Source organism: Haliotis rufescens, unplaced genomic scaffold (genome assembly GCF_023055435.1).
Source record: "Haliotis rufescens isolate VD_foot unplaced genomic scaffold, xgHalRufe1.0.p SCAF_9, whole genome shotgun sequence".
NCBI lineage: Eukaryota > Metazoa > Mollusca > Gastropoda > Lepetellida > Haliotidae > Haliotis > Haliotis rufescens.
This window is the reverse complement of record NW_025964383.1, coordinates 9,699,282-9,725,405: the sequence shown is the minus strand read 5'-3', so window position 1 is coordinate 9,725,405 and position 26,124 is coordinate 9,699,282. Positions and strand designations below refer to the sequence as shown.

General features: G+C 40.3%; 2 protein-coding genes across 9 annotated transcripts in view; one reads left to right on the top strand and one right to left on the bottom strand.

Annotated features, from left to right (window-relative positions):
- Nucleotides 1-26,124, top strand: part of LOC124148590 — a 55,416-nt gene that overhangs the window by 6,782 nt on the left and 22,510 nt on the right. The window contains exon 1 of one of the 3 annotated variants that reach the window (XM_048390739.1): nt 16,065-16,350. The exons of 1 other annotated variant lie outside the window; for it this stretch is intronic. The gene's annotated coding sequence lies outside the window, so the exon portion shown is untranslated. Of the gene's footprint in view, nt 1-16,064; nt 16,351-25,429; nt 25,640-26,124 lie in introns of those variants that run through there. One more of the 3 variants, XM_048390738.1, reaches the window with a different exon arrangement.
- Nucleotides 2,329-26,124, bottom strand: part of LOC124148592 (monocarboxylate transporter 12-B-like) — a 49,272-nt gene continuing 25,476 nt past the window's right edge. For 2 of the 6 annotated variants that reach the window (XR_007219603.1, XR_007219604.1), the window contains exons 2-7: nt 18,783-19,154; nt 14,285-14,428; nt 11,838-11,984; nt 5,247-6,371; nt 3,323-4,123; nt 2,329-3,250 (exon numbers count right to left, since the gene is read on the bottom strand). Coding sequence is in view for 1 of the 6 variants with exons in the window: in XM_048390740.1 (XP_048246697.1) it covers nt 3,942-4,123; nt 5,247-6,371; nt 11,838-11,984; nt 14,285-14,428; nt 18,783-18,888 (1,704 nt within the window). In the remaining 5 variants the exon portion in view is untranslated. Of the gene's footprint in view, nt 4,124-5,246; nt 6,372-11,837; nt 11,985-14,284; nt 14,429-18,782; nt 19,155-21,800; nt 22,034-25,003; nt 25,143-25,421; nt 25,535-26,124 lie in introns of those variants that run through there. The other 4 variants (XR_007219601.1, XR_007219602.1, XR_007219600.1 and 1 more) reach the window with 4 other exon arrangements.

The window sequence follows — 26,124 nt, the reverse complement described above, 5'->3', positions numbered from 1 at the left end:
GTAACCCTTGCAGTGAAATAGGGTAGGTACATTATTGGTGTGTATTATAAATTATGTTTCGTCCTTTGTCATACCAATATGCTATCATATTGTTAAATACGATTTGTTTCATAGAAATCCGTGTAACAATGCCTTGGCACTACACACATGTTATTGTCATTCCGATGTCATTGTGGACATTGTAAAACCAGTGATAACGTAATGTAATTACGTCACGGTAGTCAAAGCGGAATAGAAGCGTCATTTTTGACGCCCTCTTAGCTTCTTGACGAAGCTTATCAACAGGAAACCCGTTTCCGTTACATCACAACAGTTAAATGTTGTTTGTTTGTTGTTTAACTCCGCACTCAGCAATATTCTAGAAATATGACGGCGATCTGTCAATAATCGAGTCTGGACAATCTAGTGATTGATATCATGAGCATCGATCTACGCCATTTGGGTAACAGTTAATCACAGTAAATGAGTATGGTTTTACGCCGCTTTATTGCAGCAATATGACGACCGGGGACACAAGAAATAGGCTCCACACTCGAATCCGGGCCTATGGCGTGACGAGCGAACGCTTTTACCACGAGGCTACATCACCGCTACAACACACTCATTTCTTAGTAGAAGACACAGTTTCTTTACAAAGGCTAATCATAAATAATTATGATACAAATATAATTACGATCGCCATTTTACTTTTGCTTCAAAATGGGTTCGTTTTTATAAAGCCATATGGATGGCGCTGGTGACCCTGATTTCACACACTCTATAGCATGAGGGTCCACAGCATACAAATACCGTCGTGGACATGTCACTGTTGACGTAACTTGGACGTGTAGGGAAGTCATATAGTTATGACGTCATATCCTCATTGTTGACTTCCAATTCATTGTGTTTGCTGTTTGACAAGGTATTCGATATATTCTTCTTTTCCGACAAAACATCATGATTTAATTCATTAGAACGCGTGGAATAACCCGATTCGATGTGAATCTTGTGTTACAACCAATGATATAACCATACGAGTGATAACACAAAAAGACCGTTCCATTTAGTTCTTCAGAAGCGACACTTGCGAGTCATATGACCATCATGATTCCACAGCAATCCTGTGTAAAGTAACGAGGGAGGACCTAGGGTCACCTTTCTTGAATCCAGAGCAGAGTTGGAAGCCGGCTGGTTTTCTGTGATTACCACGAGGTACCCAATCCGCACTTGGCATATCTAGATAAGACGCATGTCAGGTTGTAAAAGGCCTCGAGTTGGCCTCGTATTGCTCTCATATACTAGCCCTGTCCCGAAACTAGGCATTGTAACATCGGTTAAATCATTGGCTGCCACTGACAATCACTACAAATACATTTCATAAATTCTCACCTGGAGCGTTTGTGATCAGGGGGCACTAGCTTTGGAACTGAGCATGCTGAAAGATCCGAGGATCGTCTCCGAGGCTCTCTGTTCCTTTCTTGAGCCCCGCTACCCATTTCTGCACAGATACAAAGGAATCAGCCGCGTGGATGACTGTTGGGTTCAGTGAGCTGAGTTACTTGATGACAGCGACGTTAGCCAATTTTGTTCATTTTCATCAACAGAGAATACCTAGTCACTTTGATGCCTGTAGTAATATGCTGCCTGGTTGTGTATTTTGTGTAAGCATGGGGAAAATGCCTGCAAGCTGTTATGGGTGTGCTATACATCCTTCGTAGCTAGGCTGAGAACGTTCAGCCACATGTCTTTCGCAATTTCGGGGCAATGGTTTCCGTGGCACTGCTCTGTACAAGTGTAATCCTGCTTGTACAGTTTGTACCACAGCTTGTATCTCCCGTTGCTTGGTGCTGACTCCTTGCTAGTAAGCTGTTTTTTTTCCAAAAGACTTAAAATGCCTGACGATAGGCCCCTTCACAATTTGAACAAATATTTTACTAGTGAGTGAGTGAGTGAGTGAGTGAGTATGGTTTTAGCAATATTCCAGCAATATCACGGCGGGGACACCAGAAATGGGCTTCACACATTGTACCCATGTCGGGAATCGAACCCGGGTCTTCGGCGTGACGAGCGAACGCTTTAACCACTAGGCTAAGTGTAACAGGGAAGTGTAACAGGGAAGTTCTAAAATTCCAGTTTTTTCTGTTTACAATATTCAGCCCACGTGAATGTCGTACATATTCACACGTATGTAGTCATGATGTCAATCACTGGACTGTCTGGTCCAGACTCGATTATTTACAGACCGCCGTCCTATAGCTGGAATATTGCTGAGTGCGGCGTTAAACAACAAACAAAACAAACGTAGGTATCGAGGACATATTTTAGCAGTAAACACAATAACATGGCGGACAAACCTAATTTTGAAGTTTAATAAACATTTCTTAATCATATGACAATAACATGCAAATATAACAGTACACTGTACAATTTGTTCTGAACTATATTCAGTACTTTGGCGTCTGTTTATTTAAATGTCACACATCAGTTCAAGAACAAACTTTATTAAACAAAACATTTAAAGTGTACTGACGTCTATCCAAAATGAGACACTGCGTAACAGTCTGCGGAATGCAGAAATATATAAACCGTACCGCTATAATTCCGCAAATATACCGCGATAATTCCGCAAACGTCCCAGAGTAATTCCGCAAACAAGTGTTCATTCTGCAAACGTACAGGTTCTTCGATAAGCAGGTTAGTTGTGAACAGTAGTGTACTTGACATCCACCTTGCCATGGGTTAACGATCGAGAAAGAAGCATTAATATTAATACCACACAGGATATAGTACCGGTTTGGTCCTATAATTTGTTGAAATTTAAAATAACGACTGTGTGGAGATACCCAACGTGAAACAACATGAAGGTACTAAAGGAACAATTACGGACCTCCATGCAGAAAAAAGTATCTTGTTTGGCGTATTTTTGGAAATTTGTTCCTTAAGTCTCGCTCTAACCTGGACTGTAGGAAACGCGGACGGGCATCGGGATTCAGCTAAATAAGTGCGAAACCATATCACGACAGTTTTAACTGTGACCAAAGAAGTTGGAACAACATCAGAGCGACGAGCCATGTACATGTACCATTGTGCCGTCCCTTGGATGAAAATTCTGACATACAGTTTGAATGGATCAATGACATGTTCTATCCCATAAACATAAATTCCAAATCGTTTGAATTCGAATTCAGTATATCTTGGTGTAAGTAATTGTTCCGATTGTTTGTTTAGTACATGTTCTCAATAGCCCATTGCTTATTGCCTACCTACCTACCTATAGCTACTCCCGCCGTGATATTGCTGGAATATTGCTAAAAGCGGCGTAAAACAATACTCACTCACTCACCTATAGCTACTTGTTATTTACTGTTTCAAGATAGAGTTCATGGGTAGTTTCATAGGACGGTAGGTTCATTCCTTCTTCCTAATGTCAAAACGGCGCCTTTCCAGTAATGTCAGGCAATGAAGTATTTTCTGCTAAACCAACGGCATTAGTACTTGTAACAGCGGCAAACAACATTTGAATCATAAATGTTTACACAAAATTTACAATAATTATAATGACATACATCTTACAATATTCTGTACCGGGGTACAATGATACTTCTGACTATTGTACCAATGATATCGGTGATACCACACAATACAGAGTAAGAGTGAAATAAAAGTTTCGTAAATTGCTAGAAAACAATACGAAACGTAAGCTAATTAAAGTTAACGTTTCGTACAATAACTACAGAGTTCACCTTTGGCTCATAACGCCGAAGATCCGAATTTGATGTCCCACATGAGTACAATATCTAAAGCCTATCACTTGCACCTCGAATGTTCAAAGCAAGTGATTTCAGTCTGGAATGCTGCCCAAATCTAAAGATTCCTCTGCAGATACATACCCTTTAGAATCAATGTTCGTTTTGTCAGAAATTGAAAGTAGACCATTGTCAAGGATATGAACATGGAATATGTTATGTGGTATCCTTTAAGGGAGCGTTTGATTCTTTATCCCCCTCGTTTCCTATCTCTTTGGCCTTGACCTTCCTCCTAACCAATGGTTCTCCGACTAGCAGGAGGCCGGCTGCTACATAGGCGGAGCATCCAAGGTAGGTGTAGCAGTAGCTGTAGGTGCCACTGGCCTCCTTGATGCTGCCTGAAAGTACAAGTAGGCAACATAAAAAGGAAATAGAACAAGAGAGACCGCGGTCGGTAAGGAAGAGCGTGGGAGGGCGAGGAATCGCCTTGGTAAACATGGGCGTGGGGCGCACACAGGAAAACAAGACAGAATGTGGGGCCACTTGGGAAAATAAGAGAAGCGGCGAGGTTACATGTAAAACAAGAGATAACGCGAGGCTACATGTGAAAACAAGAGATAACGCGAGGTTTCATGTAAAACAAGAGATAACGTTAGGTTACATGTGAAACAAGAGATAACGCGAGGTTTCATGTAAAACAAGAGATAACGCGCGGCTACATGTGAAAACAAGAGATAACGCGAGGTTTCATGTAAAACAAGAGATAATGTAAGGTTACATGTGAAAACAAGAGATAATGCAGGGGTTTCATTTAAAACAAGCGATAACGCGAGGCTACATGTAAACACAAGAAATCACGCGAGGCAACATGTGCAAACAAGAGATCACGCGAGGTTTGGGGCGGTCGGGTAGCCTAGTGGTTAAAGCGTTCGCTCGTCATGCCGAAGACCCGGGTTCGATTCCCGACATGGGTACAATGTGTGAAGCCAATTTCTGGTGTCCCCCGCCGTGCTATTGCTGGAATATTGCTAAAAGCAGCTTAAAACCATATTCACTCACTCACTCACGCGAGGTTTCATGTAAAACAAGTGATAACGCCAGGTTATATTTGAAAACAAGAGATGACGCGAGCCTACATGTGATAACAAGTGATAACGCGAGGTTTCATGTAAAACAGGAGATAACGCGAGGTTACATGTGAAAACAAGAGATAACGCGGGGCGACATGTGAAAACAAGAAATAACTAGAGGTTACGTGTGAAAACAAGACGTGACGCGGGACGACCTGGGTCCCGAGAGGATGTTAAAGTACGCTGGTTGTCTGGAGGATCATTGGAAAATATGAGACAATACGGATACCTTTACGAAGATATCAGTGCCCAAAATTATTAAGGTTACAGGATAACAATTAATTTTGAAATATTCTTAACAATTACTGCACATAACACGAATCATAACATTACGTTACCAATGAGACATACATCTGTGCACACATAATACAAAACAGACGTTGATACGCACCCAGAATTGGATGCGTCATCGCAATGGACATCCCATGAAGCATGGACGAGAAACCAAGCGTCTTCCCCATGTACTCCAAGCCCATATAATCCACTATCAGAATTGGCACAAGGCTTTGGTACGAGCTTCCAAAAATTCCGTGGAATATAGAAAACATGATCATCAGAGGATACGTTGTGAAAAAGAAGGTGAACTGGGCCATGGTGCCAGAAAGAATCAAACCGATTGCCATTATTTGGTTCACTTTTAGCAACTTTAAATCAACCAAAACACCAAGAATTATCCGGCAGAAGAAATCTGTAGATCCCATTATCAATAGTAACAGAGCAGAGTCAGTCTTGTTTATGTGGTTCTCGTTGGCGAAAGCAGGTATATAGTTTACTGTCAGGTTAATGCATATCCCAAAAACAGAAGTAATGGCAAAAAGTTGAAACATCGGCATTTTTATCAAGGACAGGTCTAAAATGTTACTTTTACAACATTTGGATTTTTCCTCCCCAAAGGAAGATGTTTTTGCTCGGAACTCGTCTTTTCCTGCGTGAGCTAAGTCTAAAATTGAAATCGATAATAACTCCGGATCACTCGTAAACATTCTTTTCTCAGATTCCGAAATTGTTCGACTTGCATTAGAAACTGTTCGAGGACGTGCCAAAGGGGACAGTGGGGTGTCCTTGTGTGAATCAGCAGAGCAAGACAGTGGAGTTTCCAAACCGTCCTCAAACACTTTATGTCTTTTATCCACATTCCCGGTCAATTTATCTTTTTGTTTAACCTTCAGATCTGATTTGGCATTTCCGTTTTGTCTATCGGTGGAAGGGTGTTTATTAATGCTGTCCGGATTTCCATTTTCCTCAACGTCCAGTATAGGACGTTTCTTCTTTTTGAAGGACTCGATTGGCCTGAATAGAGTTGCTCCTACGAACATGTTCATCGTCAGCCCTGTACATATCAGCATGGTGCCGCGGATGCCGTACTCATCAAGTAGGAGTCTTACAACCATCGGGAATACCCCGGACGCAATGCTTATTCCAGACATTGAAATAGCAGTGGCTAATCCGCGGCGCTTCTTGAAATATCGTCCGATAACGACTATGCCAGGTCCGTTGATCATTGAATTCCCTATACCTGAAACAGAATGTCACTGTTACTAACACACCAAGCACTATCCGGCACAAGAATCCTTGGATTTCCTATACCCGGAACAGAATGTCACTGTTACAAACATACCCAGCACTATCCGGCACAAGTATCCTTGGATTTCCTATACCTGGAACAGAATGTCACTGCTACAATCATACCCAGCACTATCCGGCACAGGTATCATTGGATTTCCTATACCTGGAACAGAATGTCACTGCTACAAACACACCTTGGACTATCAGGCACAAGTATCTTTGGATTTCCTATACCTGGAACAGAATGTCACTGTTAAAATCACACCCAGAACTTTCCGGCACAAGTATCCTTGGATTTCCTTTACCTGGAACAGAATGTCACTGTTATAAACACACCCAGCACTATCCGGCACAAGTATCCTTGGATTTCCTATACCTGGAATGGAATGTCACTGTTACAAACACACCCAGCACTATCCGGCACAAGTATCCTTGGATTCCCTATATATGGAACAGAATGTCACTGTTATAAATACCCCCAGCACTATCCGACACAAGTATCCTTGGATTTCCTATACCTGGAACAGAATGGCACTGTTACAAACACACCCAGCACAAGTCACTGTTACAAACACACCTCGCACTATCCGGCACAAGTATCCTTGGATTCCTACTCCTGGAACAGAATGTCACTGCTACAAACACACCTTGGACTATCCGGCACAAGTATCCTTGGCTTTCCTTTACCTGGAACAGAATGTCACTGTTATAAACACACCCAGCACTATCCGGCACAAGTATCCTTGGATTTCCTATACCTGGAACAGAATGTCACTGTTAAAATCAAACCCAGCACTATCCGGCACAAGTATCCTTGGATTTCCTATACCTGGAATGGAAAGTCACTGTTACAAACACACCCAGCACTATCCGGCACACGTATCCTTGGATTTCCTATACCTGGAACAGAATGTTACTGTTACAAACACACCCAGCACTATCCGGCACAAATATCCTTGGATTTCCCATACCTGGAACAGAATGTCACTGCTACAAACACACCTTGGACTATCCGGCACAAGTATCCTTGGATTTTCTATACCTGGAACAGAATGTCACTGTTAAAATCAAACCCAGCACTATCCGGCACAAGTATCCTTGGATTTCCTATACCTGGAATGGAATGTCACTGTTACAAACACACCCAGCACTATCCGGCACAAGTATCCTTGGATTTCCTATACCTGGAACAGAATGTTACTGTTACAAACACACCCAGCACTATCCGGCACAAGTATCCTTGGATTTCCTATACCTGGAATGGAATGTCACTGTTACAAACACACCCAGCACTATCCGGCACAAGTATTATTGGATTCCCTATATGTCATTGATACAAATGCATCGGAATAACTAAAGGTGTAATCACTATCGACACTACCTAAACATGCTTTGCATGATGTATTTCAGACAGAGGCTAAAGTATCCTTGGATTTCCTATACCTAGAACAGAATGTCACTGTTAAAATCACACCCAGCACTTTCCGGCACAAGTATCCTTGGATTCCTTATACCTTGAACAGAATGTCACTGCTACAAACACACCCAGCACTATCCGGCACAAGTATCCTTGGATTCCCTATACCTGGAACAGAATGTCACTGTAACAAACACACCCAGCATTATCCGGCACAAGTATCCTTGGATTTCCTATACCTGGAACAGAATGTCACTGTTACAAACACACCCAGCACTATCCGGCACAAGTATCCTTGGATTCCTACACCTGGAACAGAATGTCACTGTTACAAACACACCCTGCACTATTCGGCACAAGTATCCTTGGATTCCCTATACCTGGAACAGAATGTCACTGTTACAAACACACCCAGCACTATCCGGCACAAGTATCCTTGGATTCCCTATACCTGGAACAGAATGTCACTGTTACAAACACACCCAGCACTATTCGGCACAAGTATCCTTGGATTCCCTATACCTGGAACAGAATGTTACTGTTACAGACACACCCAGCACTATCCGGCACAAGTATTATTGGATTCCCTATATGTCATTGATACAAATGCATCGGAATAACTAAAGGTGTCATCACTATCGACACTACCTAAACATGCTTTGCATGATGTATTTCAGACAGAGGCTAAACACTATGCTTTTGAACGTTTACCTTAAGCGTTTAAGTCTTAGCTAGATGACTATTCACAACGTAATGAATAGGCTGCCTGTTATTTTCATGTTAAGAGGGTTTTTTTTCTCGGAGGGTTGTCTGAGCATTATGTGGGTTGGGTGAATTGATCGTGAAAAAGAAATGTCCAGGGATTATTACCCTATGGCTTACAGTGACCTTATTTTTGTAAAATTGTTATGTGGGTCCATTAACAAAGAAAACAAAACATAGCCTCATGTATGGAGGGAGCCTGTATATGTTTTATGTACGCAGGTAACCCATCAACCCCAACAGTTCCGTTTTGGTAAAATCACCCGGATTTAGAAATATTCGGAATAACGAAAAATGGTTAATTTATTAACTTGCCTTAATTAAACATTCTCAGAAGCAGCTCCCACTACTGGACTTCCGGACCAATGGGAAATGACCTAACGAAGTTAAAGTCCGACTACAGTTAGGATTAAACCCGTGACGATCCGGGTTAGAATTGGTCTTGAGCAACCCCTTCTTGCTCGTCGTGAGAGGTGACTAATTTTAACGGGATCGGGTGGTCAGGCCCGCTGAGTTGGTTGATGCATGTCATAATTGAAGCTCATGATGTCAATTCACTGGATTGTCCGGTCCAAACTCGCTTAGTTATTGACCGCCGTCAAAAAGTTTTAATATTACTGGGTGCGACGTTAAACAACAAACAAACATGCAATGAGGATTGGGTGTTAACCCGGCGGCGAGAATGACACGAAGTGTAACAATGTTTTGTCTGTCACAGACTCGATTATTTACATAGGTCGCACTGTTTATTGCTTGTTTATTGTCGATGTATTGATGTGGTATTACCGATGTATTGATGACGTATAACCGTTATATTGCATACAGTAAACTACTGTTATAACGAACTCAAAGGGAACACTAATTTTAGTTCGTAATAACCGAAGTTCGTTATAAGCATATATACAGCATATGTGCAACAAATGGAAGGGACTAAAAAAAGTTTGTTATATCCGTCAGTTCGTTATAAGCGTGTTCATTATAAACGTAGTTTACTGTATGTATTGTCGATTTATATGGTCGATACCAGGTACAAAATCCCACATGTCGGGTTACAAATGACAAAATGACAAATTGTATTTAGTATTTCCGGCCTCAGGGTCCATGGAACTAAGTGGAATGAGACTATTCAGCAACACCACTTTAAATAGAACGTAGCAACATTATTTATAGACATTTGAACCAGATAGGGAGGTTTCTAAGCCCTTCAATATGTTTGGCATTTTGCGAAGATAATAACTGTCAAAATATTCTCTCGCTGGATTTTTATAGAAGTAAGAAGTAAGAAGGCAGTGATGTCCATCTTCTACACCTTGCAAATTGCACCTTCTACAAACAAATGCATTAATATAAATTGACGGACGATAGGGATATTATTGAATTTCGGACAAGATCCTTTCTATCTGTAAGATGTAATACATATTTTCAGGTTCAAGGGTTGTTTTAATACTTGGGTACGCAACTTTGTCTTTCCAAGTCTGAAACTGTTTCCTTACAACGTTGTACAATCTGATGAATAAAAGGGTCTACATTTCCTCAATCTTGGGAATCGAAACATAGGAGGACTAGGGGTATGAAACAGCAACATTCTAATTTTGGATACCCAAGTTAATTTAACATTTTCTTCAAATACTTCAAGCATTACATAATACGCACGTGGATATCGTTTACGATCCATACATACCTACACTAATACTTGATGCAGCGTGTAAAATATTTTACGCACAAATAACGCCTTCCAGCATTTCCAAGCATAGTCATATTTGAAACTGAATCAGAAACACAATAATAATGTTTGAAAACCTTTTTCGATAACTTGCCTATATTCGAAACTCCCGATTTCGGAGCCATACAATAAAATAGGAACTATCTTAGTATAAAAGATAGATAATGTCTCACATGCCTTCGACCAAATTAATCTGGACGAGAAGACAATTGCTAAATATGTATGTGCTACAGTTTGAATTTGCGAACCTCAATATTGGCATTTTTCAGTTGTCTTTAAGTAACCACCATTTCTGAAAACAATAATGTTAGATTTAGCAATGTTAACATCTAAGCCCATTTATTACAAAACATATCAAGAACATCCAGCTTTCTTTGCAAACCAATAATACAATCATCAATTAACGATATATCATCAGCAAACAACAATGACAAGATTTCATCAATGTACTGTGAAACGGAACTATCTATAAGCCTAGGTCCAATAAACGATTGGTAAATTCAATCATGAAGAAAATAATCAAAACTGGACTGAGCCTACAACCTTGGCGTATTCGACATGATGTACTGAATGAAGCTGATTTGCAATTGTCTGCTTTAATACATACTACTTAGTACATTATACAGATTACCACTCACACCCCTTGAATGTAATTCATAAAGAAGGCTTTGCCAAATCAAAGGCTTTTCGAAAATCTATAAATGACACATATACACGATAAAAAAAGAAGTTATTAATTTTATTCAGAAAAAAAATGTTTTTGCGTCCGATATTTGTAGTTATCCTGATTTCTATCGGATCCTATTGCGCGGAGAGAAATTAGGAAAGCTATTCTTTCATCAAAATCAGCTAAATCGCACAGGGGTGATGATGGAGAACCGTTAGAATTTTTTAAGAATGCCTCGTGTATTGTAGCATGTTTTTGTAAAAGGTATCCCTGATCAGCGGATTCTTGGTGTGATAAAGCCTCTGTTTGAAAGGGGATAAAAGACGGACCCAAGTAATCGTTGTATCCCTCTTTCAAGTGTTAGAAACAAGAATAGTGGTGAGAGGTAAATGCGATTATTGATGAGGCGCAAGTGGGTTTTAGCAGCAATCATTTAACGGTTGATAATATCTTCGTTTTAGAGGCATTATGTCAGAAATATCTGAGGAAACCTAAACACCGTTGAGTTACGTTGACATACAATGAACAAAGGGTCACCAAGCCTAACCACATTAACAAGCCTCCAAAGACATGTGGTTAAGTGATATTCGAATCCGTGTCTCCACTAGGTTTATAGGAAATACATGCATTTAGACAACAATTTGCACACAAAGACGTGACACTTTTGTATGGATAAAAACTTCTTTTATTCTTTGTAACGACGTTTCACGACAACTTCTTGCTCTTTCATCAGAAACTCTGAAATGTCGTCACAAAGCATAGAAGAAGTTGTTATCCATAATAAAGTGGCGTGTATTCATGTACTTCCAACTTCTAAATGCCTTTAAAAGATTTAAGTAACACATACCTGTCAGAACACAGTGTACACAGATGAGAAACGTGAGGTTTGGAGCGAAGACCGCTGCCAGCATAGCCACTGAAGTGATGGCCGCTCCCAGCATCACCGTCTTTCGAATGCCCAGTTTCTCAAGCACAAAGTGCATACTGAACAAAGCTGTAAAATAATAATACAATGCTGGTACAATAATTCATGTAATGTAATTTTCCTTAAACACTATACTATTTATTTCGTACGTGTGCGTGCGTGCCTGCACGCGTGTGTGTGTATGTGCGTGCGTGCGTGCGTGCGTGCGTGCGTGTATTTGAGTGGTTATGTGTGTGTTATTCACACTTTTGAAATCCGCTGAGCCCACTATGCCGTTTACCTGTGTGAGAACAGAATCCATGGCAACGAGGTGTCACAGTTAATGAAGTCAAGCTGTCAGCTCAGTCAGATGACCAGACTTTACAAGATGAGCGCTGACCAATCGAGTTGATTTGATATATTTGAGTATTTAGGATAAAATGTCCCTACGATTCATCTGAATCATTAATTTTACATCCAGACTATCACAGAAACGTGTCAGTGTATTCAACATAAAATGACTGCATGTACACTCTTAAACAAAGAAACGCACAGGTAAATTTTTAGTAAATTTATTGTACCTTATGAAGTCGATATATTTTATTTATTATCATAGATACAAATTTGAATTTTTGGAGCTCGATGGTCACATGTTGTCGTTGTACATTGCATTGAAAACTGTTCTTTATCAAGTCATTTAAGGCCACAAGGTTGCGCTGAACTTAGTATCTCGTGTGACCGCCCCGGGACTGACTGGATAAGTGTACGAATTCTGTCCTGCTTCTAACGCGTTGGCCAGCTATGGGAGTGTCTGCCGCGTGTTCTGACGTTGACGTACACGTCGATCGACTTCATCTCGGAGGTTTTCGATTTGGGTTAGGATCTGGAGATCTCGACTGCAAGGGCAAGCCTGTGATGTTGGCATTATGAAGGTATGACACGAGCTGTGTGCGGTGGAGCTTTGTACTGTTGAAACAGCTTCCTCTGGCGGTCAATGATTGGAAGAAGGTGAGGTTGAAAAATTTGATTCAACAACAACCAAGTCAGATCTCCTGGTGTAGGATATGGCCCCCACACCATGACACTACAGCCACCGAAATTGTCGAATTCACGTACACAATGTGGGGCAAAACGCTCATTTCGACGACGATAAACACGTTGTTTTCCATCTCGCCGGTGAAGAGGAAATCGTGATTTATCGTTAAACCACACTTGTCTCCAGTTTCTCAAATTTCAAGGCTGTGAGGTATGTCACCAACGCAAGCGTCGCTGTCGATGGATCTGTTGCAACACAGGGACCATAACTGGTCTTCTGGGTCGGATTCCAGCTTCGCGAAGATGGTTCCTGACAGTCTGGTCCGATATCCTCCCCAAACCAGGGATGCGTCCTGCAGTCTCCGTACCTGTGGCATTGCGATGACGTAGGTGGAACAGTTGAATGTAGCGATCATTTGCAGGGCTGGTAACTCTTGATCGGCCGGTTCTCGGACGGTCCGCAGTGGAACTGAACTGTGTGGATAGGTCCCAAAGGCGTCAAATGGTGCTGTAGTGGACGTTGAAGTGGCGTGCAACAGAAGACTGCGATTCCCCTCTTTGGATACGTCCTATGGCGTTGGTCCGATCGGCAGTGCTGAGTCTCGGTTTTTTTAACTTAAAAAATGTTGACAATTGAATGACAAATTGTTGGCTTATTTTGTCCTTTTTACTTGCCTTTTAGCCACTACCAGGAGTTGTTAATACTATAACTTGCACGTGCAGTTTGCTTTACTGTTTTCCTCCATGACATTTTTTAACAAGTGTGAACACAATGCCGTTTAAGACATTGCTAATCGACAATAGTTGCGTTTTGACGCACCGTTTGTCGAATATTAGGCCACCAACATTGTCCAATAACATATATCCAATTTATATACCGGATTTTTTGTGTAGTCAGGTTCAATGAACGACATACTACCTTTGCGTTTCTTTTTTTGAAGCGTGTAAACAATTAAAATGCATTATGACGGTACATATACATGTATATCTCCAGTATCGTCATACAACACTTATATTTGCGATTTCTTATATGTTAAGAGTGATCAATGAACAGGTTGAATAATATTTCAGTTATACCACCGTGTGTCAGCTAAATGTAAACGAAAGACATGCAGTGAAAGTGATGCAGGTATTAGGCGTTTAATACGTTCAAACCAACGAAGATGTTCCTGGCAAACCAAGTATCATAAGCAATGCAAAGTAAATCTGAGATTCGAATCCGGAAACATCTAAGAGAGAGAACTCTGACAGTGACTTGCGGGGTTTTAGACGTCTGGGTCACCTATGACCCCTTAGTGTTTGTTGCGGTAAATGCTAAGCAAAAAGAATGGGGAACTTTTGCAATAACCACCAACCTGATATACTGAAGACCCCGGCCGTGACCCCCATGATGAGGGTGGTCGTCGTCACAGATGCCTCGAACAGGCGCAGGTATTCCACAAACAGGATACTTAGAGACTTGATGTAACCGACCATAAGCACAATGTTCAAGAAAGATCCTGAAAGAATATAGAATTAAACAATTTCACCATCATAGTAGGAGTATGTCCTTTACAGTCAATGTGTAAAATGACTGAGGCAGTTCACAAAACAAATACATTTTTCAGTTATTGTACAACTTCTTTTATTTCATTATATCATGATAACGAATCCCAAACATTTTGAAGCTGAATTTCATCGTCCCGTGACTGAAAATGATGGGTTTAAAAGAAAACGAAAGTCAGTGTATATTATATTTTTTATTGGCTTCTAATCCTATCATAATTAGTCTATTGTAATGATTTCAAGCCCTTTAGAAATTCTTAATAAAGTTTAGTAAATCTGTCATTTTTTTTTTAAATGACTGACACACTTAGGCATTTTGTGAATTGTGAATCACATGTGACACAATGACTGACTTTACACATTGACTGTAACATATACAAGCCTATAGTACGTACCGAGTGGCCAGTTACACGCGTTCAACGTCATTGCAAAAGAAAGTTTTCGGAAATGGTTAGGTCATGATCGTTCAATGATCAATGAGTCAACTCGTGTTCTCCCTATTTGGTTTGCAGTTCACATGCCATTTCTTTTTATTATACTGTCATTTTGAAAATACATAATTCTGACCAAAACTGTTTTGCAGTTCACATGCCATTTCTTTTTATTATACTGTCATTTTGAAAATACATAATTCTGACCAAAACTGTTTTGCAGTTCACATGCCATTTCTTTTTATTATACTGTCATTTTGAAAATACATAATTCTGACCAAAACTGTTTTGCAGTTCACATGCCATTTCTTTTTATTATACTGTCATTTTGAAAATACATAATTCTGACCAAAACTGTTTTGCAGTTCACATGCCATTTCTTTTTATTATACTGTCATTTTGAAAATACATAATTCTGACCAAAACTGTTTTGCAGTTCACATGCCATTTCTTTTTATTATACTGTCATTTTGAAAATACATAATTCTGACCAAAACTGTTTTGCAGTTCACATGCCATTTCTTTTTATTATACTGTCATTTTGAAAATACATAATTCTGACCAAAACTGTTTTGCAGTTCACATGCCATTTCTTTTTATTATACTGTCATTTTGAAAATACATAATTCTGACCAAAACTGTTTTGCAGTTCACATGCCATTTCTTTTTATTATACTGTCATTTTGAAAATACATAATTCTGACCAAAACTGTTTTGCAGTTCACATGCCATTTCTTTTTATTATACTGTCATTTTGAAAATACATAATTCTGACCAAAACTGTTTTGCAGTTCACATGCCATTTCTTTTTATTACACTGTCATTTTGAAAATACATAATTCTGACAAAAACTGTTTTGCAGTTCACATGCCATTTCTTTCTATTATACTGTCATTTTGAAAATACATAATTCTGACCAAAACTGTTTTCCTTTAAAAATTGTGATTACGATCCTGCTTCGCTGGCTTGGACACGACACCTTAAATGCTTCAGAATTAGATATATAGAAATATGATTTCACAATCACATTCTGACTCGCAATGCTGGCGTTAAATCCACAATCAATGGCCATCAGCTGAATCATTGATGGGTGATAATCAGTGAATCATTGATTGAGACAACCTTGAGATTACACGATGCATCATGTTGACGGTTCGAGCGGTTATCTTGAGATTATCAATGACCCTAATGAGAAAGGTGTGGTTGACCGCAGGTAAACATGACAGTTTCTTTTTTCATATGCTACATGTTCGCACATTTCGAAATAGAATCCTATCGTTTTGCTTTTTCTCGCCCCATATCAGCATGATGGTAATTAGACGGCACAGCTGTGACTGGGCAGTAGTCTGGCTTCCTGGCATTGTTGTCACGTGACAGCGAAGTCAGCTGATTGACATTAGTGTCAAATGCACACGGTGGCTTTGACAAAGAAACAGGTGTGCGAGGTAAGCGATATATTTACTGTTTATTTAAATACAATATGTAAAATATTTGAAAAGTGAACGCACCGAGTAAGAAGTATTGTTCAACACTACTAGGCAATAAACAAACAGTCTCAAAGTATTCAAAGCGTGCAAAGTAACCAATGATTGAGAAACATATTTAGCGAAGTTTATGGAAATGGATGAATATATACAATGTCTTTTGGTTTTGGTTTTGTTGTTTTTGTGGGTTTTCTTTTTTTTTTCTTCTTTTTTTTTGAGGTTGGGGGTTTCGGGGTGGGGCTGGGGGGTGGGGGGTGATGACATTTCACGCCTGTGTGATATACTAGTACATGTTTGGTGGCCTGGTGGTTAAAGAGTTCTGTTTTTCTACGTTTGCACATTTTGTGAAACTCTATATATTTACTGTATGTGACGACATTGCTCATTGCAAAGGGCTGTTACATCTACACGATTTCGCCCGAGGCAAACATGTATTGGTGAGTGCAGCGTTACACTAACAATAAGCGTGTTATGAGCATATTATGTTTTGTCCCACAACGCTGGTGCACACACAAACAGGTACGTGTATACATTTTATACAATGTATTGTTTTGTACATAAAAATACAAAACAAAAAACACTCTATCACACTAAGAGTGTATTAGACAAATATTTATTCAATGATGCATTTTATTACTGGTAATTATATTTCTTTTGTTTTATTGGGGTTTTTTATGTGTTCATGGTGTTGAATGTAACTTGCTACATTCATGATATGTGGACGGGTTTATTATTAATATAACCTATAGTTACATTAAAGGAGGATAATCATCCCATTGTCTTAGGGCTTAACTTGGAGTGCAGGTTCCAAATACGAAATAGCACACGTCGTCGGATGTCCATGTGACAGGAGGGGTGATTCATCAGTGACTGGGGGTCACTGCAACCTTAGCCGGCCAACCGCAACATGTATCACGTGCGGCAGAGTCGGGGGCGCGGCATTGTCAGATAATTGTGTCACCACCAGCGTGTATAACCCAAATCCTGCATCGGTGTAAGTAAACGAGAGATGCCGTTTGACCAGACAACAATATTCCACTTATATAATATAGGAAAGCGTCCATGACTAATGTCTATGAAAAAAAAAAATTCAACAAAATATTTTATGGTTCCGTGACGTCACAGTATCGGGTCATCCGCGGTAAGGGTCTTGGCATTAACAATGAAGATAGTGCACCGTATAATTATATCATGAGGGTTGGGGTGGGTGGGGTTGGGGTGGGTCGGTGGGTGGGGGGGGGGGGGGGGTATGGATTTAAGGTGGTCGTGCAAAAATGACTCAGCGATAGAGGGGTGTCGTCAAAATGTATCCAAACTATCTTGGAGTTGGGGTGGGGGGGGGGGGGGGGGGTGGGGGGGGGGGGCGAGGGGTTTTCTAATTTTTGGGACTGGCCTTTTATTACGAGCAAGGATTGGGTTGGGGGAAGGGCAAATTATCGTGCAGACCTAAGACCAATCAAACCCAACCCACCCCATGCTTCCCTTTTGTGTTAGTTGATCGACAAATCTTTGCACTTACATGTTCCTTTTTAAGTGTTCTATATATTTCACATTTGATGTCATAAGCCTGAAAGGTAATATAATGTATATTTCCGAAGCTCATGTATTCACGTGATTACTCAATACATCTGTTTTTATTCTTTATTTGATACTTACAGCATAAATCTGTCCGGATTAACGGGTTTTGCGTAGGAATAGACTTTCACTTTGAGTGCGTTCGTTGGTGTATGAACCTTCATAGAGCGAGGGCCAATGACACTGTATGAACGTCGGAGAATACAGGGACGTCAAACACTTATGGACGTCAAATGGTGTCTTTCAAACACACACGAACGTCAATTTCGCGGTCATATGACCGACTTCTCTCGTCCAATGGAAAAGCCCCATATCGGGAAAACCTCACATACAAAATATATACATGTATATACTCGATAAAATCTGTATGGACACAAGCTAGCATTTGTAATATATATATATATATATATATATATATATATATATATATATATATATATATATATATATATATATATATATATATATATATATATATATCGTATGTGTGTCTGTGTGTGATACAGTGAATCCTGTTTAATCCGGAAACTCCGCTATCTGGGCCATCGTTAGAACGTCCACTTTTATACAAAGAGAAATAACTCCAGGCACTTGATTTAGGTGTTAAAGCGACAGTTTCACTTAATGTAATATTAGGGTTAATAGAGATCCACTGTACATAGTTTCATAGTATCTTCAGTCATACATCAAATCAATACACGTATGCCAATCTTGGCATTAACAAAGAAATGAAAAGATAATCTCCGTAAGATCAACATTCTTAATAATCTGGTCTGTTTGTGTCACGATTGTAATGCACTGAACGAGTTGACACCCACCTGCTAACACAAACCACGCCCATCCCCTGTCTATGGGGAGATCCTCTGTATCCTCCTGTTCACCCATGGGTTCTTTAACGCCATCTTTCTCTCTTGAGATAGCCATTTCCTTTGTGTTTGCGCTGTACCATAAAGCATCAGTGCCCCTTCGTACTGGGACTGCTTGCGAATGTGCTCCAGTATTGCAGTATCTCTCATTAACGCATCCGTGCTTCTTCAATAGTAGTGCTATGTTGTTGAGTGATATAAGTGCACAGTTTCAGAACGCACGGAAGACGATCTTGAGATTCTTTCATGAGGTTGCGTACGGGAAACGATGTTAATGGATGATATGATGAGACTGGTCAGTTTGTGCAGAACAGTGGTCCATATCTATAACATAAACATAGCATGTTACAACATACATGTGTATGTACATACAAAGAGAGAGAGAGAGAGAGAGAGAGAGAGAGAGAGAGAGAGAGAGAGAGGAGGCCAAAAACTCAAAATATTGTACATCATCGACGGATTTTCATTTTTCACCACCATGTGTGTCTGTATGCATTGCTTTGCCCGTCATTTTTTTTTATAAATCCTATGTACGTCGTGGATACTGTTATATAAATCCCTTTCAACTGGCATAAGATTACAGAAAAAGTTATTAATTCAGAGAAGCAAGAGAATGCCATCGGAAATGTCTGATTTGCATTTATGTCCAAAACTAATATTTCCATCTTCCTGACATTATGAGTATTTCGAACACGGGCCCGCCAGGCCAATCAGTGGTTTTGCCGAGGAGGGTATGTCCGGAAAGGAAAGGCAGCTTGGGGGACTTAAGGGGTTGCTACTGAGGCATTGTGGGACAGGTTGGCGTATGTTGGAGAGTGTGGTCTGAAATGACGCCCACTTACATGTCATCGGGGAGCAGGGACGAAGGTCACATCCTGCTGACAAAGACAGGGACCACCACAGTGCGAAAGGTTCATTGCAATATTACGTAATGCTGTGTAGACGCTTATCGACCGGAAGGTTAGCAAATGTGTAGCTGAGGGTTCAACAATAATACCCCACACCATTGTACCTAACAATGCAACCATTACCAGTTTAGTCAGTCATGAGCAGACGCAGATATACATGGGTATATTGACACCGCACAAAACGCAAAGCTCGGTAACAATATCCAAAGAAAATGTTCCTTTTGGTTATTTATAAAAAAAAAACAATCCTTTAAACCTTATCATTATTTTGTCAAAACAAATCATTTTCAACTTTAGAAATCATAACTATCCACCAACATTCCCCTTCCAGAAGGAGCTCACTGAATAATATTATGTAGCAAAGTTTACTTCCGTCATTAAGTATAATAGAGATTACTTTAATTGGCTTTGGTCAAGCTGTCATGCTTTATTTCTTTGAATATAGAAATTATGCAATGCTATGCAAAACCGTTTAAATGCTCGAGAAAAATAAAAAAATTATAAAAAAATAAAATAAAAAATGTAAAATATAAAGAAATATAACTCTCAGACAATTGACCTAACAATACAACAATTTACAATGTGGTTACCCTTGTGAAGACACAGTTACATGTGTGTGTGTGTACGTGTGTGTGTGCGTGTGTGTGTGTGCGCGTGCGCGCGCGTGTGCGTGCGTGCGTGCGTGCGTGTGTCTGTGTGTGTGTGTACGTGTGTGTGCGTGTGTGTGTGCGTGCGTGCGTGTGTGTGTGCGTGCGTGCGCGCGCGTGCGTGCGTGTTTATGTGTGTGTACGTGTGTGTGTACGTGTGTGTGTGTAAGTGCGTGCGGGCGTGTTTGGCTGCTTGTAATACTCCGAATTAGTGCTAGCCCTATTAGATATCATGCTGCAGTTTGACATGGATACCCTACTCAAGAACAATATACTGACTCCGCGAGCCGACGAGACTCCGTCTGTATCACGAATGCACAAGCGCCAGGCAGGTTCACAACAAATATTTTCTGTTGACATATTTTGTCATGACTCGGCCGGGAATCTCACCACCGACCTTCCGCTCAGTCCACTAGTCCACGAAGGCGGTCTGGTATGAGGACTGATAGTTACTAATATATGTTTATGAAAATATGTCATTGTTCATTAACTTTACGTAACACACAAGAATATATATATATATATATATTGTTTACCATGGAAACACTTTCACAATTACAAGTTTGGTAATATCGGGTGAACGTTAAAAGCCTACATTATTCACACGCCAGTAGTTGTATGAAGCAGTAGGACTATCAGTATAATCAGATCAGGCGGAGTGTTGTCCATACGAATACGTTAGCATAGATTACAATTTGCAGTCGTGTTCCCATAACGTTAAGCATAACGGGTCCTCTATAAAGACTTATCTTGTTAGCCTTCGAACTGTAAATATGCACAGTTTATGTAGGCTGACAAAAGCATATAAGCTTAAAACATTTGTACACGGCCTTATACTTGTAAATAAGCGAGTGAAATAGTGTTTAACGTCGAAATCAAGATTAATATACTTACATATATAAATGTGTGTGTGTGTGTGTGTGTGTGTGTGTGTGTGTGTGTGTGTGTGTGTGTGTGTGTGTGTGTGTCTCTGTGTGTCTGTGTGTGTGTGTGTCCGTGTGTGTGTGTGTCTGTGTGTGTCTGTGTGTCTGTGTGTGTGAGCACTAATGCTGGCTATAAAGTACTAGCCTACTGAAATACCATGCCGCAGTTTATAACGGATGCCTCATTCAGACACAGTATTCGTGTACTTCATATACTCCGAGCCGGCCAGTCCTTGTGTTGTCCCCTTAATGTCAGGAGAAAGGGAAGGAAACGAGTACCATCGAATAAGTAACTTCAGCATAATAACACCTTCGTAAACAAATAACCTTTCGAACAAATTGTCGGATTGTTTCCTTTGTCTGTCTGTCCGAAATGGAATACATGTATTGCTACAGGCTACATAAATCAGTCTTGCCACAAATCGAGTCAGCATTTAGAGTACTACCAATGCTCATCCGAGAGGTCATAAATGATTCTAAATCAACACTTACCTGTATGAAAACTATATATAGCGTTCAAAGTCCCCACTCGCTCCTGCTCACTTATATTCGTTACATTACGTAATATACCCTAATTAGGGTCATGTGACTGCACAGGTCAAACACAGCTGGTCAGTCGTGTCCACCAAGCTTTGTTTGTGCCAGGTGTTCGTAATATCTCCGCTGGTGCGTTTCGCAGCTTACAAACTCCGGGTAGTACAGTGTTATCATTTATTGACCCGGCTAACGGGAACGTCCCACTGGACCTGTTAAACATGGCAATGCCACAGCTATTTTCAGATATGTCCTTTCCAAGTAACACGCACATCATCAACAATTTTGCTGCTTACAAATATTAGACAAACAGTTTTTTTTATTTAGTTGCTTTTTGTGGAGATGGGAATGGTTTAATTATATTTGTTGTGTTATGGTGTTTGTGGTTTTTCAGGCGCGTGTCAGTTTGTGTTTTGTATATTTTTGGTCACAGTCTGGTATGATTTTTTGTTATAAAAATTGTTGTTTGAGAAGGGGTAGGGGGTTTTTTTCCCCAAATTTCGAGCGTCTCTTTAGGAGTGTGTACATGTGGCTGTGGGTGTGGTCGGATTGTTAGGGGTAGGGGAGGCAGGGGAGGGATGTGAGGGACATGTGTGGTTTTTCGTGTTTCTTAGGTGTAATTGGTATGTTTCGACGTTGATGATGACATGTCGGTCTGTCACGTTTACTCAGCTGACGAAATATGCCTTATCTGTTATAAAATTAGAAACTGGAACAGTTACCGTTGCATCTAAAGCCTCGTGACTTTGACAAATAAATAAAAACACTTGTCACCAGATTCGTTCGCTCACGTTGATAATGAGTGAGGGTTTTCACGACACGAGCCCAACGAGTGTTACAACAACCCCACACATGTACGCCTGGCACACACGGTATGGTGATAAGAGAAATACATTGACACTAACACACCAGCTCGAGTAGGCTAACTGAGGTCATGGCGACCACTACTAAAAGCCATTAGGTTGGGATCTTCACGGGCCACGAAAGGTTCCGAGAACTGGAAAAACATGGTGGTCATAATACTGATGTGACAGTCATTTTTAATCGTACCCTAACGTATGATCATTGATTATATCAATCAATGGTTTAAGTAGCATAGTCCGATTATTTACAGGCCACTGTTAAAAAGCCAAAATATTTCAGACTTTGGTGTAAAATAGCATTTTCACACACTTACCAAACAGGCATAATTATAATATCAAGACATGTGTTATTCACGATGTACCGGGGGTACGGCTGTCCCAGTCGTCTAAGGTGCCGCGATTCGCTGTGCAGAGTTGCGTCCCTTGGACACGCCAGAAACCTATGGTTGTGGGTTCGAATCCCGGTTCGCCCCGATTATGTTTCTAGGTTTGTCAGTACCATACCCGTGCTCGTGGGTTTCACAGAAGAGGTAAACGTCTGAGACCTATATCACTTCGGACTTTCCTCCCACATTAAGCTGCGCGCCGTGAAATAACTGGAATACTGTTAAAAGCGGCTTTAAACCCAACTCACTCACTCACTCACTCAAGCACGATGTACCAGACAGATTCGATTATGATGCTATCCTGTTATACTGACATGAAATGAATCTGTCCTCATGACTACTCACTTAGGGGCCTATCTGCTACACAATACACGAACTACGCTATTATTGTAGCGTGGACGGAGAAGAAACTCCAGTGTAAATAGACTTGTATTAAACATTGTTTAACCAACATTACGGCGACCGTTATCTCTCCCTACCTTCCACAGTCACATACTCATCGCTTTGTGGACGTGCAGTTACAGCATCTTAACATCTTTGCACTCCAGCTCACCCCCATCAGCCGGACATACGTGTTGTACCTGTGTGTAGTATAGTACGTTTGGTGGGAAGGGACTTTACACAATAGAAACGATCCCTGAAGATCCGGGGTAGAATAGGTCTTCACCAACCCATTCTTGCCCTAAAAGGCGACTATGCTTGTCGTAAGAAGCGACTAACGTGATCGGGAGGTCAGGCTCGTATTCCTATTGCAGAGATCGATGCTCATGATGTCATTCATTGGATTGTCTGGTTCATACTCGATTATTTATAATCCGCCGTCATATGGCTTGATTAACTGTTGCACGTGCATAATTGCTGGGTGTGGCGTTAAACAACACTTAAACATACAAAATAAAACATAATAGAAACAGTGTTAGATCATTGACTGTTTCTATTTCACAGTGAATTGTTCTATTTTTTTACAACCAGTTGTAGTTAGTTACGCGTAAATGAAATTATCTTTCGTAAGCGACATATCGTTGAAGGTCTTTATCTTGTTGCTCATACTATCACCAGCTGGTGTAACACACTTCACTTGTCAATAACCATAGACTGCAGCAACAATCTTGCCTATCGCGAATTGCAGATTACGAATCTTCATTTTCTTGTTCATTTGTTTCTGAATAATTCATATCTATAATGAGTCTATAATGAGGTGAGGTGAAATTGGGTTTAACATCGCGTCAAAGATTTCTGCACTTAAAAAGCGACGTGCGTGCACGTGTGTTTGTGTCTGATTGCACTGGTCCTACTTATGGCGATTTATAGTGCGAGCCCACAGAGATACCATGTCGCAGTTTAAAATGAATACCCAACGAAGACACAGTATACCGACTCCGAGGCAACCAGTTCTTGTTCTAGCCCCTTAATTCCGAGCACCAGGCAGGGTAACAACAAGTACAATCTCATGGTATGGCACGGTCGGGGATCGAACCTCCGGACCTATCGCTTTCAGGCTTCTAATATTTAATAACAACCGCAAATCTGAAAACATATTTTTATCTCATAACTTCCCTTATTTTGGTAACGAATTAGAACAGGCATGCAACCACATGTTTGCAAAATACTTGTTCTTTAATGACACAATTACGTGGAAACGTTTCTCCAATGGAAGACTCAATGTACGTGAATATGTGAGCAATGTCCAAAACGATTTTACTTGAAAATTGAAATGCTGTAGGAATACAAGGCACATTACTGATGTTTTATGCAACGTCTGGATGTTTGGAATTACCTAATAATACCCATGTTGCATCAGATAAATGATAAAAGCTTTCAAGGGTACAAACAATTTTGACCTCTACAGCTCCCAAAAAAGTTCATCTGACGTTAGAACATTATACAGAGAAACCAACGAACAAACACTTACCCCGTCTATATAAACATTTTCCCATTTTCACCATCCCTTCATATTTCAGTCTGCATGTTATGATGTACTTGTATGTTATGTTAAACACAAACAATGGCTGCATCTATGTGACAGCACCCTTTAATACAGGCCCATTAATGTCAGACAACTGCATCTGATAACTATACATTTCAGGCCACACGCCTCCATGTAAATGTTCCCAGCAAAACAAAAACGACATTACGATGCAGACATGAATTAGGTATCACCTAGTTTACATATTTGAAACATTGAGTCCTGGTATTGCAAACATTACAGCTATGGCGTTCATTTTTTATATTGATATACTTAAACAAGCCACCAGGACGTGAAATGCGTTAACTTATTATTCGTGTGGTTAAAGAAATCGGCAAACAATACAACACATGCTGTCACTGACCTCAGTGGTGAGAGTTGTAAGACAATGTTGTGTGGACTTTCGATGGCTGACGTCTCCAGACAGTTCAGTCAGTATGAAGATAAGACGCCTTGACGACTTTCAGTACACAACGTGATTAAGCCACGTCTGAAAATATGTCAAGTCAGCAGAAACACCTTCACCTTCACACGTGAAATAATCTGTAGGCATAAGTAGTCCGAACGTGACGTAAGCTTCTGGTAAGTTCTTAATAATGGCTGCTTTTTAAACTGGTTTTAGGTTTGCTTGTTTAGATGTGGTGTCTCTGAGCATGGTGAATAGACATTTGTTGTTCTGTTTCTGTCAAGCATATTGCTTTTGTGACTTGGTAAGCCCGGAGGCACGAGTATTACCCTACAGTGGGCGTAGTTGTATTATACAGTCCCTTTGATGCATATACAGATTGTTGTTTAGATTATGCATTACAATGTGTGTTTGAACCAACAATGACAGGGGAAACGTGTATTGATGGATGGTCTAAACATACACTCTTCAAAAAAAGAAACGAATAGGTGTTTTGAGAATTCCAATTAGATTTTTTTCCCAGCAATCGTCATAAAGACAATTTTTATGTTTGATTCCTGTTAATCATTTCATGTTTGTTGTGCATTGCGAGCAAACACATCTCAAAATGTTTTTTGTAAACGTTTATCAGCACAAATGCAAAGGATGCACGGAAATTGCT